General features: G+C 42.2%; 1 protein-coding gene across 1 annotated transcript in view; it reads left to right on the forward strand.

Moving 5' to 3' along the window:
• Positions 1 to 16190, forward strand: part of RABEP2 (rabaptin, RAB GTPase binding effector protein 2) — a 305401-nt gene that overhangs the window by 206125 nt on the left and 83086 nt on the right. Inside the window, exon 11 of the mRNA XM_086932395.1 lies at positions 1446 to 1544. Coding sequence (XP_086788521.1) covers positions 1446 to 1544 — 99 coding nt within the window. The remainder of the gene's footprint in view (positions 1 to 1445; positions 1545 to 16190) is intronic.

Raw genomic sequence — 16190 nt, forward strand, 5'->3', positions numbered from 1 at the left:
CTTCATGGTTGAATAGTGCGCTCTACAAATGTTTGATTGATTGATTGGGTATGGGGTCTAGGCATCCTTCTTAAGGTGCGTATAAACACAGAGAGTAAGGGATTGTCGGGATCAGGCTCCCATTCCCCAGGGGTTATATATCAAAAACAGAAGTGAGTATCCCCAGGATACAGCGTCCTAGTGACTTTTAGGAGTGGAGAGAGAAATATAACCAAGAAAGATTTCTTTCTTTGTTTAAGAAACCCCTCACTCACCAACCTGGTTGGTGACATGCTTCATCATCGGGGTCCACCCCAGTGGCCGAGTGCCACTTAGGTGTGCTTCGACGCCTGTAACTACAGCGGAGCGGGTTTTTTGAAAGTGTGACAGTATTGTGAATCGGTGAGGTTAAAAAATGTCTTTGTAGTACTCCCTAGTGTTTATTCTGGAAATACAAGACAAAGATTAAAAATCAAGTGAGATACTTATGTTGGCTTAACTGGCCAAAAAGTATCAGTGTATTGATGGAAAAAAAGTGGTCAACATGTTTCAACCTTAGATTAACATTTATAAGGTTTTCGTCAGGACCAAATGCGTGAAACAGGCGGTTTACGCACGCTAAGGCGCACCCAACCCGGAATCCACAGAATCGCCAGACCGTGTACTTACGGTTCAGCCAGCTCACAGCTTTTGTGTGTAAGGAAAAAAAAAATTGGGGGGGAAACTAAGTCAAGTTTTGCCCCATGGAAACCGTGCGGGCCTGGTTACATAAACATTGTTTGGTAACACTGCAGCCCGCCGGAACACCTATGGAAAGTCCTCAGGGAGTCCTGGACTTCCTTTACCTTAAGAGTAAACCTTTATTAAAATGGGATTGTGGATGGTTTATGAGGGGTTGAGTCACTGCCTGAACAGCCACATTTTTTTGCATTACTTAACCCCTCTGTAGATTTCAGTACAGCTTCCTGTACAGCGTAAGCAGCCTAGGGAGAAGATTGTGACTGGCAAAGCTTCAAGGCACTCATTAGCGGCCATTCCCTCCCTATAACCAGGAAGGGGAATGCCCTTTCCTAAAGAATGTATGTTACTTAAGACCGCTGTTTGGTTGATTTTCACTCTGACAGAATGAGGCTAGCAACTATTACTGTCACTTAACCCTGCTGACTGTCCTTTGCTTACAGTGCTTGTTCTCCTTTTCCGTGACGCTATCTGCTGTTGCTTGACTCCTCCCTCAACCTCCGTTACACTGTTTTATAGATCAACTAATACATTTTTGAGTGGGTGCTTGACCACTTGTGTAAATAGAAATACATTATCTTGTGTGTTATGAATTGCTTTTCTGGTTAAAATGTGTTAATTTCACACCTAAGAGAAAGATACCATCACACTAACTGCTCGAATGAGCTAGGAGAACTTGAAGGTGAGCAGCTGTTGCATAGTATCTTCTTGTTTCCCTTTTCTTCCAGATTAATGAGAGGTTGCAGGAGGCCGAGGCTGAGGTTCACAAGTTGCAGGTCATCCTCACAGAGAAGGAGAGATTGCTGCAGGAGGAGAAAGATGCAATGGTGAGAATCTGAAAAGCACTAAGTTTTGACCGGAAATAGAAAACAGCCCCTCTCCCTCAGTCCAATTCCAAACCCCCTTTGCTCCTGTCCACAAACTGTAGGGTGTCTTTGAGTGCAGCCTCTCTTGTAATAATCAACCAACCATTGCTGGGTGGTTGGCTTTATGGTGTAGAACTTGTACATTTTAGAATTACTTCCTCAGCATCAGGTTTTCATTAATGATTAAATGTGTCACTCTCAGGAGAATGCTAGTTATTTGTAAGGAATTACCCATTTTTGCTGGGAAATTTTAATTTAATGTTACTATCACACAGGAAACTGATTCAACAAGGGTTTTGTAGAAATATATCTGACTCCCTCTTCATAACAGGATATCGGGTGTACTCTCTGCTTACTTTCTTTCTTCTAATGGGGTATCCAAGATATTGGAGTAGACGTCTCATTCACATATCGTGACATGTTTCATCATTGGCGCCTATCCACATCCTGCCAAGATGATACTCTAAGGGTGGACTCAACCATAGATGGAAATGGGAGTTCTTAGATAAAGCAAAACTAGATATGCAGGGACCCAGAAAAGTGGTATATTAAAAATACCTTGAGGTATACCCAACGTTTTACTTTATTGAACGGGTACCTGGGATATAGTTAAAACCGTGATTTTTTTTTTAGGGTTGAATTTAAAAACAATTATTCAGTTATACCCTCCCTTTTACAACCATCATGTTTCAGCGCTCGCCCAACCGGGTCTGGGGCCTTCGTCAGGGCGGTTTCGTCACTGTCCCTGCCGGTCTTGGTGCACGCATTCCATGAAAAAGCGTAAGGCTTTTTTTTGGCAGAGTATTTTCTGCAATATCAAAAAAAGAGAAAAAAGGAGAGGAGCCTTAGTTTCAGTCATCTAACCTGACTTTGTTAATCATGTTCCCACTCTTGAATATGGTGGACCTTGTTCGTGAAATACACTTATAGCATTAGGAATTACTTCTTGTGTTTATGCCATAATAATTTCCCTGACTAAATCAGTGTTACACTATTATTCTGATTTCATATTAATCCTTGTGCGCCCGAATGTTACTAGACATGATTACATATCTAGTGAATTTACGGGTTGAGTTGCTTATTCTATACAGTGATCTAATAACTAGGTCCAGACCTTTCAGTGATGACATTGTGAGAGTGAATGTTTTATTTGGTGCAGTTATCCTCATCACCTCCATACTGTGCCGTTCATACCAGTCCTATATATGTTTACCCTGTTTGGTGTCTCTTCGAGGGTAATGTGGTACATGCGTGATGGTGCCATCTTGTAGTCACACATTTTTGGAGGAAAAGGCAAAGTATAAGTATGGTAAACAGATGAGTTCTGAAAGTTTATCATTTTCTAACCTGGTTGGAGGTTGTTGTTGTGCGGATGCCATCTCTATGAATCCTACACTGTTTGTGCTGAGTAACCATCATCTTCTTTTTGAGTTTTTTATTTTTTATTGGTCCCCTTCTTTTTAAGACTAAATAAAGTACACAGCTCTGTACTAGCTTTCCATTTTTAAACTCTAGAATACTCATAATTGTAGATTGTGAGGGCCTACCTCTTGTAGTTTTTTCCATATCTTACATACTTCCCCTTTTTTTTAATATGCTCCCCGATATATGTGGGGTATTTGTAGTGGGGAAGCACTCCCCTGTACAAACATACTGAGGCCTTCCTGATTGTCGAGAATGAAGCGGAAAACTAAACGCTGTGTTTCCGTTCTTGCCATATGCTTCACACTGTGGGGATTTTTGTGCCTCAGATGGTTAGGAAAAACCTCCTTACAGGGATGGTTATAAGCCTTCCGGTATTTCGGGAAGGAAGTGAAAAGTAAACTTAAGCTGTTCCGCTGTTCTTGCTGTATGGTTAAAGAAATGTGGAGTTTTCTGGGCCTCCTGTGGTCGGGAAACATACCTTGATGGGGGACATAAGACTAGAAGTGCCCCTTGTTGGGATATCGCCAACCATAATGCAGGCTGCATGCTTTTGAGGTTTGTGCCTTGGCACCCAGATGTCATACTCACACACACGCACCAAGACTTACTTCCTCAAAGAGCAGGCACATCGGGAATACCTCAGTCCTAACGCAACGTCCGCCTCCGGTTGCTTGATCTGCCGGTGGTGTGGTGTTTTTTAATGCAACTGCTCTGCCTTCCTGGTTGCGTCATCAACCTGAGACTAAGCAACATTAGAGGCATGCGCATGCCCCGAAGTGTAGTCTTGTTGGTGAAAATTGGTTAGGGTATATTTCTTTTGATCCTGTTTACAAAACAAAGGGCATCATTCAATGACAGATTCCTGGTCTTCGTCCTTTTTGGGGTAATTCGTTTTTTTTAATGTTGTGAGGTGTCTTTTGTAATAAAGTTTGTTGAAAACCCTCAGGACATAGCTGGTTCACTGTGTTCATTACTGTCACATTGGTTGTTTGGGTTGGTAGTTTTTAACAAGAGGTACATGTGGTTAGATGATTTTCCCATAGTTGTAAAAGTTTCTTATCATGAATGAAATTTTAATTCTAATTTCTACGAGGTTATGATTTTAGAATTACAGTTTTTTTAATGAAAACCTCTGTTTAGGGAGGGCGTGGCTTGAACGGCAGAGCTAATGGCTGCCTTATCCCGTCGCTCATCGCGAGGAGGGGATAAATGACCGCCGATCTGGAGCAGAGAAGGGAGGAAGAATATGCTATCCCCTATTTAATAATAATAATAATAATAATCTTTATTCGGTTTTTTAGCAGTGCAAAACCATAAAAGTTATCATAGCACACAAGATACACGAATAATTTTGTTAAAAAATACAGTTAAATATACAGTTAAAAAGAGAAAAAACGAGCGGTCAGATACTGTGCAAATTAGTCCTCTGTTTCACAGGTTATTTCTGTGCCTCATGATACACTTTAAAAAATTCAGTACGTGATAACAAGTGCTTTCGGAGTCCAAAGTCTGAAGTGCTAGCATGGCTGGACGACATTGCCTGTGGCCCCATTTTTTTAGTAGAGGGATTAACCAGATTTTTCGGTGGGTGTGGAAAAACTTGCAGAACAATATTGTGTGCATGGTGGACTGTTGGGAAAGGTCATCGCATGGGCACGGGTCCATGTGTGTGTTCCAGTTATTTTTTTCAGGAAATGTCACTAGTCTGAAGAAAAGATTCATTCTGAACCTTGTTAGGAGCATCTTTTCATATGCTGTGAGTTCCAAGGTCAAGTATAACTGGATTTTCGGGGACTGCTGTGTCATAATTGCGTGAATAACAGATTTTTTTGCAGTCAGCAAAGTCAGTCTCAGGGATTCTAAGTGGCTCAGCGCTATTTGTTTCAGTTCTTTCTTGGATATTTCTTTCAATTTTTCAGGCGTGTGGTAATACTTTTGTAGACCTAGGTCGGAAAAAAAGTGTCTTACATAGGAAAGCCAGACTATTTTGTGTGCGTGGTCCAAATCCATAGTGTCCTGTAAAATGTTTTTAGTCAGGCTATTTTTTTCCGACAACCAAACACGCCTCCACAGTAAAAGAGGTTGGATCTTTATTAAATCTTCGATGTATGGGATTCCCAATTCCATGTGTGAGGCATAGGTGGAGGTGCCTCTAGGAGTTGATAAAAGGAATCTCATGAAGATATTCTCCTCTTTTTGTAGAGATCCTGCAGATTAAAATCCACTGGTATTGGATAAACTACTGGATAGATGTTAAGATGGTGTTCCTCACTTGTTGATGTTATTGCAAAGATTTTTGAAAAGTGGTTCACCCAAGATTCCTCGTCGATGGCGACGTCTATTTTTGGGCTGTTGGAGTCAGTTAACAAGGGCGACTTAACTATTTTCCAGAATTCCTGGCTATCTTTCAAAAGTGCACTTTTGTGCAGAGCATTCCACAGGGATTGTTTCAGTTCCTTTTTTTCTTACTTTTCTGGCAGTGTTGTACTCCCGTCGAAGAGCTTGGATGTTTGTTTTATCTCTATTTGGGTTTCCGAGTGCTTTTCTCAGGTTGGTCTGTGCCTTGGTACAGTCACGGTTAAACCAACCTGTGGAGCTTGTTTTATTTTGATTAGATGTTTTGGTTAACAGTTTTTTGACTTGTTCTATTATCGTATTGAAATTTTCCAAGATTTGGTTCGGCTCTGCATGAGGGTCAAGACAGATCAAAATGTTGTTATAGATGGATTTTACTAACCGATTTGTGAGGTTGTTGGGATCCACTTTTTCCCATTTTATGGTATAACCGTTATTTTTGCCCAATTCAAGCCTGTTCTGTGTTAGGGTATTTGCTATGGTTGCCATCAGTGTTCTTGGTTGATTTGTTTGAAGGTTTAGACTTAAAGCAGAATGATCAGGAAGAATATGCTATCCCCTATTTAAGAGAAGCGGCGTAAAGTGTTTCAATTGGAGACTGAGGAAAGCCTCTCCTTCACCAGATATTCATGATTAAGCTTGACGTAGTCTGACCACACCGATTCCACAAAATGGCGATGACTGAAACCTGGCTGAGTGGCTGGTGACGCTGTAATAACTTCAACTCCGCTGCAAGTGGGACCATCAGTTGCCTGGAAATCGCCACCACCCAGCGATCGCCGAAATTGAAGGTGTGATTTGAATTACTAATAATAAACTTCTTTGCTGGCAAGACCGCTATAAACACAGTGACAGTACGACAATTATGGACTGCCTGACCTCAAAATGGCGCTTGCATCGCTCGTCATGGAACACTGAGATTTCGGTTCCTTAATGCAACAAATCGTATGTTGCTTAGGTTAACAATTGCAGCTGCTTCTAATTGCCTTGAGATGCTTTTACCCTGCAATGGCTGATGTTGATTCCTATTTCGGCGGTGCAGATTTTACCTCCGAAGTATTGGCCTGACTTCAAAATGACGGCGCCTTTAGCATAACCCGGGAAAAGCGGAGCGTGCCCGATCCTTCGCGCCCAATCCTTCGTGCCGCGTGTCACCGCCAATTGCCTCCCAGAGGCAGAACAGCACTCTGGCGGGTAGGGATTGCCTCACTGCTCAAACACTGCTTCAGAGATTCCTGTTGACTCTCGGAGGGCAGGATGACCAAATCAGAGGCCAAATTGTTTTCTCCACACTGTTGCCCATGCTGCCAATACTGCCTATACTGACATATGCTGCCAATACCTACCTCCCAGTACCTGCCAATACCTACCTAATAAGGCAGACCAATACCTATCTACTAGCCGCAGGGTGGCCACAGGAGGAGATAATAAACCTTTCCCTGCTGCTGCTTATGCTGCCTATACAGCCTGTACTACTAATTTTGCCTAACTGCCAGTACTGCCAACACAGCTGCCAATACCTACTGGCTAACATTTGTCAGTATCTGCCAATACCTGACGATTCCTACCTAACAAGCATACCAATACCTGCTCACTCACAGGCTTCTAGTGGTACAAGTTCCTGGTGTCCTACGGTTAACTTGTGGTCTAGTGTGCCCTGGTGCTATCCCGTCTACCACTAAGCTACGTGCAATATTTCATCTGCACAATGGCAGATACAGAGTCCAGGGCGCAATATAAAAAAATCTAAGGCTGAACCTGCACTCTCTGACTCACTGAACAAAGCCAAATCGGACATAAATAGCACTATGGACATGATCCTAAAGAAATTAGCCGATGTCCACAACCAGGCGAAGTCAACAAAGCAGAAAACTGATGGCAGGGAGTTCTAGTTGCATGCAATCAGTGCAGACATGAGCACACATTAACTCAAAAATTAATGGCGCAGAGCAAAGAATAAGCGATATGGAAGACATTGCTTCTCAGGCCAACATGAAAATAAAGTACCTTCTGGATACTACCAGAAATCTCAAAAGACATGGTGCTGAGTTGGAGGACCAAAATAGAAGAGGCAACATACGTATATTTGGGATTCCAGAGCGCTCAGAAGACTCCATTGGGTCTTGTGTGACATTTCTGAAATTCTGGATACCCTCCTGGAATTCTGGATACGCATGATCAGAGGAATGTAATTCCATCAAAACTTGGAATTAGACCAGCCACATAGAATTTCAACCTTTGCCAGGAAAAATCACCCAGGTCTCCTGGGAAGGTCAAAAAATAACCTTTATGCTGGACTATTCAACAACCACCATGGATAATAGGAAGGGATTTCTTTTACTAAGGGACAAATTGATAGACAAGAACATCAAATGTTCTTTTTCAGGTCCTGCAAAATTCAGAATCTTTGAAAATGGTAGACCACATTTCTTCACAAACCCAAAGGACCTGGCAAAGCACTTGGTAGCATCACCAATCCAAGAAATGGACCTATTTGCAAAAGCCTTGAACAAGAGGAAGACATAATATCCTTTAAGTTCCGTAAATGATTCAAGATGAGATTCATTTTTGTCAGCATCCATGTGGGTTAATTGACATTATGCTTGTCTAGTATATTTTCTTAGTGCAAAATAATACATATTGTCAGTATAATGCTGCCTACTCTCCTGAGTGGATTTCTACCTTGAGGTACTGTTTTCAGACTTAAATGGACATCTCCATATACCTAGGTTCCATGGAGATTTTGTTGCTCTGTTTTATGCCGACTTACGCAGATTTACTTTAGTTTGGTAACACAATCAGAACTGTTTATCCCAGAAGTGAGTTCAGAATTAATACCGAATATTAAGCTATTGGGTTGTAAATGTAGTTTTTTCTTGTATTGGTCTAAGTAGGTACTGTTGGCCCTAGATGTAACTGCCAGGACCTATATTCGTTGCGTATGTTGATCTCTATTGATTATAGCCACGGCTGAAAATCGTGTGCATTTAATGTTTCTGAGCTACTCCAGATTAAGTACCATGTTACTACCCTCCATGCTGCCAGACCGACGCTCCTGTCGTCGCAGCTCCTACACTCAAATCTTTCAGTTAGGGAAGGGAGGGATGGGAGGTGGTTGGAGGGGTTGTCGGTAAGATTACTCTTGGTTTGTTTCTGTTTTTCAATATGTTTTTGTTTATTCTTTCCCATATCTTCTTTTACTATCTTCCTGAATTGTCAGGTATGCACTACTCTACATATGTTAGCAGGGCCATAGATTTATCTAGGTTCAACAAGAGACTCACATATCGGTCTAACACCCATATGGAGGTAAACTCACCAATATGTGGAATGCCGATGGGAATACACCTATACCTTATGAGAACGGTTACTATCACCAACACTGACTTAGTCATATTTGGGAATACTTTTTGACTGTAGCGATTCATGGACACAGGCTATAATGGCAAAGAAATTTATTTTATTTATTTATTTATTTTGGCGATTTTTAGAGCGCGCAAATACCCTGAGGTGTCTTGGCGCTGTAGTTGCAGAACTCTCAGGAGGAAGGGGGGATTAGACAGGGAACAACCATGTCTTTAGTTGTTTTCTAAAGTTGAGAAGGGTCGGAGCACACTTGATGTTTAGAGGAAGTACGTTCCACAGTATGGCTGTGGCCACGGAGAAGCGTTTGTCGCCCCAGTTGGCCCTTCTTGTACGGGGAACCATGAGTAGGTGCGCTGAGGATGACCGCAGGGTTCTTGTGTGTTCAAGCGGTCGGAAGGCTCTTCTTAAGAATAGGGGTCCTTGGTCGTGAATAGCCTTATATGCAATGCATAAAGCTTTAAACTTGATACGGCTCCTCACCGGTAGCCAATGTAATTGTCGGATGTAGGGGGAAACCGAAGCAAATCTAGGGATAGATAGCAGTGTTCTGGCTGCTGCATTCTGGACAGTTTGCAGTTTATTGAGAACCTTTTGTTGTGCGTTGAGTAACAATGCGTTGCAGTAATCAGTTTTGGAGAATACTAATGTACTGACCAAGGTTTTGCCTGCATGTGGCGGAAGGTATGGGATTAGTTTTTTTATCATTTTTAGTACGTGGAAGGAAGAGGAAACCACAGCATTGACATGTTGCTGGAATGTCAGCTTGTTATCGAAGATAACGCCCAAGTTGCGTACCTTCGTCACAGGTTCTGGAGGTTGTCCCATCTGGTGAGGCCACCATTGAGGGGACCAGGTGGGTTGAAGCCTCCCGAATGTCATCACTTCTGTCTTATCAGAGTTGAGTTTAAGACAGTTGGATGACATCCAGGAGCTTATTGCCTTCATTCCCATTTGGAAATTGGCTGCTACAGAGATTCCGTCATTGTATATCGACAACACCAGTTGGGTGTCGTCAGCGTAGGTAGTGAGGGAGATTCCACAGGATTTTATGACCCTCGCCAGGTCCGACACATAGATAATAAATAGTGTCGGACTTAGCGAGGATCCCTGTGGTACTCCACATGGCAAGGAGAAGGTCTGGGATGTGAAATTGCCTAGTTTCACTGTTTGTGGACGGTTTGACAGGAATGAGGCCAGGAGGTTTTTTGCTTTGCATGTGATTCCTATGGCTTCGACACGGTCGATCAAGGTGGCGTGGTCGACCGTGTCGAAGGCCGCAGCTAGATCCAGGAGTATTAGACCTGCGGCTCCTCCGTTATCCATCATAGACCTAATCTCATCTGCTGCTTTTAGCAGTGCCGTCTCTGTTCCGTGGCCCTGTCGGAACCCAAATTGGGTGTCGTCCAGTAGATTGTTGTGATGAATGTAGTTTGACAGCTGGGTATTCATGATCTTTTCAAAGATCTTTGCAGGGAATGGGAGGCAGGCAATGGGCCTGTAGCTAGCAGGAAGGAGAGGGTCTAGACTAGGTTTTTTGAGTAGCGGATTGATTATTGCTTTTTTCCATTGCGGGGGGTATACACCAGATTCAAACATTGCATTACAGATGGTAGTTAGAGGAGGGGCAATGACCTCCGAGATGAGGTTGAGGATGTTTGGAGGGCAAGGGTCCAAAGGTGAGCCGGATTTGGTTCGAGCGATCAGGGGTTGAATGAGTTCACAGGAGGTAGGTTCAAAACCTGCGAATATGGGGCCCGTGTCAGCTATAGAGTGAGAGGGAATGGTCGCTACCTCAGGTGTGAATGTGTTAAAAATGGCTCTAACCTTGTCTTCGAAAAATTTGGCTAATGCATCAGAAAGGGCTTGAGACCCTTCTGAATGAGGAATAGATGGGTTAGACAGGTAAGTTACTACTTGAAATAGTTTTCCTGAGGAATTTTTAGCCTCATTAATTTGGCTTGTATAGTACGTGGTTTTTTCTGTTTTTATGAGTTTTTTATAGTTAGTGAGAGCGCTTTTGTAACTAATCTTGTCAGATGTGTTAAAGTTACGGCGCCACTGCCGTTCAAGGTTTCTGCAGTGCTGGCGCTGAAGTCTGAGCGGCTCAGAAAACCAGGGGGCTGATGGGAGTTTTCTAGTCCGGTGGGAAGTTTTGGAAGGTGCTAATTTGTTGCAGGCTTCGGTCAGAATCTCCGTATAAGTATCTGAAGCTGCTATGGGGTCATGCTCATTAAGTAATGGGCTATCCTGAATCATCTGAGTGAGACGTTCGAGATTTAAGTTCTTCCAGTCTCTGAATTTAGTGGAATGAGGAAGAGACAAGCGAGGGGGCGTGGGTTTAGTAGGGATCGAGAAACATATTGCAGAATTATCAGTCCAGATTAGAGGAATGACCTCTGTGATGGTGATTTCAGGGTTGTTGGTGAATAATCCATCCAACGTATGACCTGCTTTGTGCGTGGGTTTTTTAACAATTTGTGTAAGACCGGCTGTCTCTAAGTCTCCAAGTAACGTTGTGGTGTCAGGGTCTTCTAAAACTTCGAGGTGAAAGTTAAAATCACCTAGGATGGTGAACTGTGGTGCTCCAATAGATGTCTCGATTATGTGATCCAGGCGTGCTAGGAATTTGGCTCTGGATCCTGGAGGGCGGTAAATCAGCATACCTTTAAATGTTGCTTTACTGGATAGGCCTATCGAGAAGAGGAGGACCTCGCATTCAGGATAGGTTGTGTCTGTAGTGGATATTTTGAGGTGATTTTTGTAAATGATCGCGACTCCTCCACCCTTCCTTATAGGTCTGTCTAATTTACACATACAGTAATTGTTTGGTGTGGCGTCTCTGAAGTCGGGGCCAGAGGCCTCGTCTCCCCATGTCTCGTTGATAAATAGAATATCTATCTGTTGCGAGTCTATGAACTCGGCGATTTCAAATTTATGTTTCGGCAGGGATCTTGCATTGATAAGAGCTGCTGTCACTAGTGGGGGAGGTAAAGGGGGAGAGATAGATGGAGTCTCGGTGCAAGTGGGGCACTTGAGTGGTCCAAACCTAGGATCATTATAGTTAAAGTTTGGTAATGAGTGAGGGTACCTGGTTGTTTGCTTGATGCTGAGGAGTTTGTCCGAAGTGTAAGTTATTGGCACGGAGCTGAAGGCGGGATGAGGGGATGAAGGATCAGGGGGGGTGGCCCTTAGCCCGGTCTCGGCGCGGACGAGCGCAGACGAGCTTGCCTTATGCGCGCCTTCGACGCGCATTCGTCGCGCATTCGTCGCGCCCGCTGCGCTCGTCCGCTGCGCTTCCGGTGGATACACATGTTTATAGGAGGGGTAGGGGCGGGAAGGTGGTGGGGGTGTGTGGCCTCGTAAGTGGGCGTGTCCCGTGCCTTAGCGAGGAGAATGGCGGCTAAAATCGTCAAGATATTTCCCTTTACAGCGCTAATCCGCTGTGAAACAAAGAGCCCTGCCCAAGAGTGTCTGGTGCCAGGAAGCGAGTAAGTGAAGTTTTTAAAAAGCAATTCAGTGATTTTAAAATCGGTTACACGAGCAATTCTACTCCCGGCTGAGCCTCAGGAGGTTCCACAAGTTAATCAGCGTCGCTTGTATTCAGCGCGCTTTGTACCTGTAGCAGGGGGCGTGGCCTCGTAAGTGGGCGTGTCCCGTGCCTTAGCGAGGAGAATGGCGGCTGAAATCGTCAAGATATAAGCATTTGCAAGATCAACAATGGACTTTGCTAATTTTACAAGAAAATTAGGGAGAAGACTGCCATTGGAGCTCATACAGATTTACAAAGCGAAATGTATGAAGCAGGGGTGTAGGGCTTCGCTGACATGCATCCACTGCAAACTGTGTAAAACATTTTTTGAGATACATCTTAGCTGTTCCCAGCAGTTTATCTGCTTATGTTTGCCATACCGAGTTGGTCTTACCATATATTTCTGATTTAATGAAAATGGAGCCTATTCTCCTATGGCACAGGATTTGGACATAACCTGAGACAAAGTTAAACCAAGATATTTTAGCAGATAGTCTGAAACTTGAAGGCGTTTTACTGATTCCCTGGCTGAGGTTGATCAGAAATTTTATGTCCGACCTGGGTCATTTAGAATATGGTAACAACCCAACAACTATGCAATCGATTAGCAGAAAAGAACTAAGAAAAGAGGGCCTTTTGGTCTTGTATTCCATAAGATTGTCAACAGAGATTCTAAAGCCTACTGTCCAGCATAATCAACTGATTTTATCTTGTTTTAGTATCCAATCTTATTTAATAGCTATACCTGGTGGCTATGATAGATTTTAATAACTAGATTTAGGTGTGGTATATTCCACAGGCTCGTGAGGTTTCCAAAATGAATGACTGTGTCCTTGTGATAATCACTCTGAACAATCCACTATACATGTCCTTCTATTCTGTAGACTTTATAGGAACTTAAGGAAAGCTTGGATTGTGCCAGTCATAAAGGAACTGGGGCAGAGACAATGTCGCCCAGCACTTCTTGTATTACAGCTCTTAGATGATGTACATAGAGTCTGGAGGATAGGAATGTTTGTTAAAAAAGTATTTAGCCACAGGAAATCTATTATTCTGCAATCTTTGAGACTAGTACGATTGCTTTGGTGAAAAAGTTTTTTACACTTGAATCTTATAGTTAACTGTATATAATATTCCTCTGCTTTTTATTATGTGTAATGAATGGTTTTTATATTCTTTTATGATTGTCTGAAAAATCAATCGAATAAAGTATTTTTGAATGTATTTTTTTACTCAGTCAGTGACTCAAGTTAGATGTAATAATATTGCAGAGGACCCCAATGTTGTTTCCTTAAATGTGAAGGGACTCAATCCCCCAGTTAAACGTAGGAAGATCTTTCATTACTTAGCTAAAACAAAAGGCAATATCATACTTCTACAGGAGACAAAACTATCCGAGGAAGAAGCAGCCTTTATCAAATATAACTGGATCTCACATGTCTCATGCTCACCGGCAGACCATAAAAAAAAAGGAGTTTTACCCTTATAGCTAGGAAGTCTAACATTTCCATTGAATCACAATCACATGATGATGAAGGAAGGGGTAGTAGTTACGCATCTGAAAAAGGGTGAAGATCTAATACATGTGATCAATGTATATGGCCCTAATGCCGATGACCCCAACTTCTGGGAAACATTTAAAAAAAACATAGAAAATGTTCCCCAAGATGATCTTATCATAGTTGGTGGCGACTTCAACTTGCCACTAGATCCTATAATTGACCGTCAACCCAAGTGTAAATACCAAGTCACTAGATCTTATGATATTGTTAAAAAAAAATTCTCTAAATTCAATCTCAAGGATTCCTGGCATCTCCACCTGCACTCTCGAGACTATATGTTTTACTCGGCCCCACATAACTCTTATACTAGGATAGATTACATACTAATATCTGGCTCCTTCACACATCTAAGGGATCAAACAGGCATTGCACCCAAGGTAGTTTCAGACCATTCTTGCATCAACACCAAACTAGCCGGTACCCACACCACGCCTTCTCCTAAAAGGTGGTGTTTTAATGAAGATGTCCTCTCCGATCCGGAAGACAAAAAGAGAATTGAATACACAATCCGAGACTACCTTAAGCACAGTGATCTCTCTGAGACTGACGCTTTCACCCTTTGGGACGCACTGAAGGCAACCATTAGGGGTGTTCTCATAGGGGTTAAAACGAAAATGAATAAAAAACGTAATTCTTAATTAAATAGTTTGGAACGTGAAATTAAACTTCTGGAGTCCTCACACGCCAATGCGCTGGACAACAACGATATCCTTAACCAATTAGTACGGAAGAAATATGAATATAATAAAATTGTAAGTAACCAGGCAGGTGTGTGGATCAACACGTTTAAGGCCTTTAAAATTTCTGAAGCCAATAGAACAGGCAAACTTTTAGCTTCTTACCTCAACATAAACATAAACAGTGACAACATACTATCTCATCAATAAAAGACACCAATAACAAAACACAGACTAAGCAAAAAGTGATTTAGAACACATTTAAGGAACTTTTATGAAGATCTGTATAAGAGCAAACAAATCCTTCATTCGGAAGAATGTGTCTCAGCACAAGGGAAACCTATCTCTTACATGAAAATAACCGACTCCATCAAATCACTGAAAAATAATAAGGCTCCGGGCCTTGATGGCTTCTCAGCAGCATTTTAGAAGACATTCGGAGGGTCAATCCAACCAACCATGCTAAAGGTTTTCAATTCTATAGCTCAGGAAGGACATATATTCAACTCGATGAAGTTACCCAACAATATAGTTATACCCAAAGAGGGAAAGGCTCCTCTATTGCCCAAAAAGTATAGGCCAATATCTCTGATTAATATCGGCTGCAAAAATACTTGCCACAAGACTAAATGTAGTTCTTCTGCAACTGATGAGGACCTCACAAGTTGGACTCCTTAAAAATGGAATGTCTAATGTTAACACCCGCTTGTTATGTCATGTCCTAGAAAAAGCAAAGTTGAAGCCAGAACCGATTTTAGCAATCACTCTAGACGCTGAGAAGGCGTTTGACAGAGTATCATGGGCGTTTTTAAAACATTACATGCAATCCTTCAGTCTTGGGGGATTATACATTAACTTCGTCATGGCTATGTATTCATCGCCTACTGCCCGTATTGCGAAAAATTGGACACTCTCGGAAACGTTTACTCTTGAACAAGGTACAAGACCGTGTTGTCCTCTCTCTCCATCACTTTTTCTATTAGCACTTGAGCCCTTCATACAGGACATCCAACGTAATAGAGATAAAAGGAATATGATTGAAGGACACTCTTGTTAAACTAGCCACCTATGAGGGTGATGTACTTATAGTTACGGAAGACCCGAGTCCTTCAATTAGTGCCCTGATGCTAACCATAGAGAAATACTCCATTTACTCTGGATACAAATGAAATAGGGATAAATCAGAAGTAAAGCCCCTAAATGTCCATTGTACTAGAGAAGTTTTAAACGACTCAGGCCTTGCGTGGCAACCTGGCTACATAAAATATCTTGGTATAGAGTTTGGCAGTAATATAATTGATACTCTACATCAAAATGAAACCGCCACACTGGGGAAGATTAAAACTCTCTTAAACACATGGTCGCCAAAATGTATCACATAGTGGGGTAGAATTGAGACTATTAAGATGATGATCACACCCTTAGTGAATTATCTAATTACCATGCTCCCTCTTTTATTAACCAATGATTTTCACCGTAAATTAGATGTCCTTATATATACATTTTTAGGGCAAGGTAAAAAGGCTAGAATTGGGCAACAAAAAACTAAGACTGGACAAATCTCTTGGCAGGGTCAACTTAGCCGACTTCAAAACAAACAGCTTTCCTGGCAAAACAAGGCTTGTATTGGATTTTGCCCCAGTTAATTATACTCCAGTATGGCTAGAGGTTGAAATCTTTACTGAATAACCTT

Source organism: Lissotriton vulgaris, chromosome 7 (assembly GCF_964263255.1).
Source record: "Lissotriton vulgaris chromosome 7, aLisVul1.2, whole genome shotgun sequence".
Classification (NCBI taxonomy): domain Eukaryota; kingdom Metazoa; phylum Chordata; class Amphibia; order Caudata; family Salamandridae; genus Lissotriton; species Lissotriton vulgaris.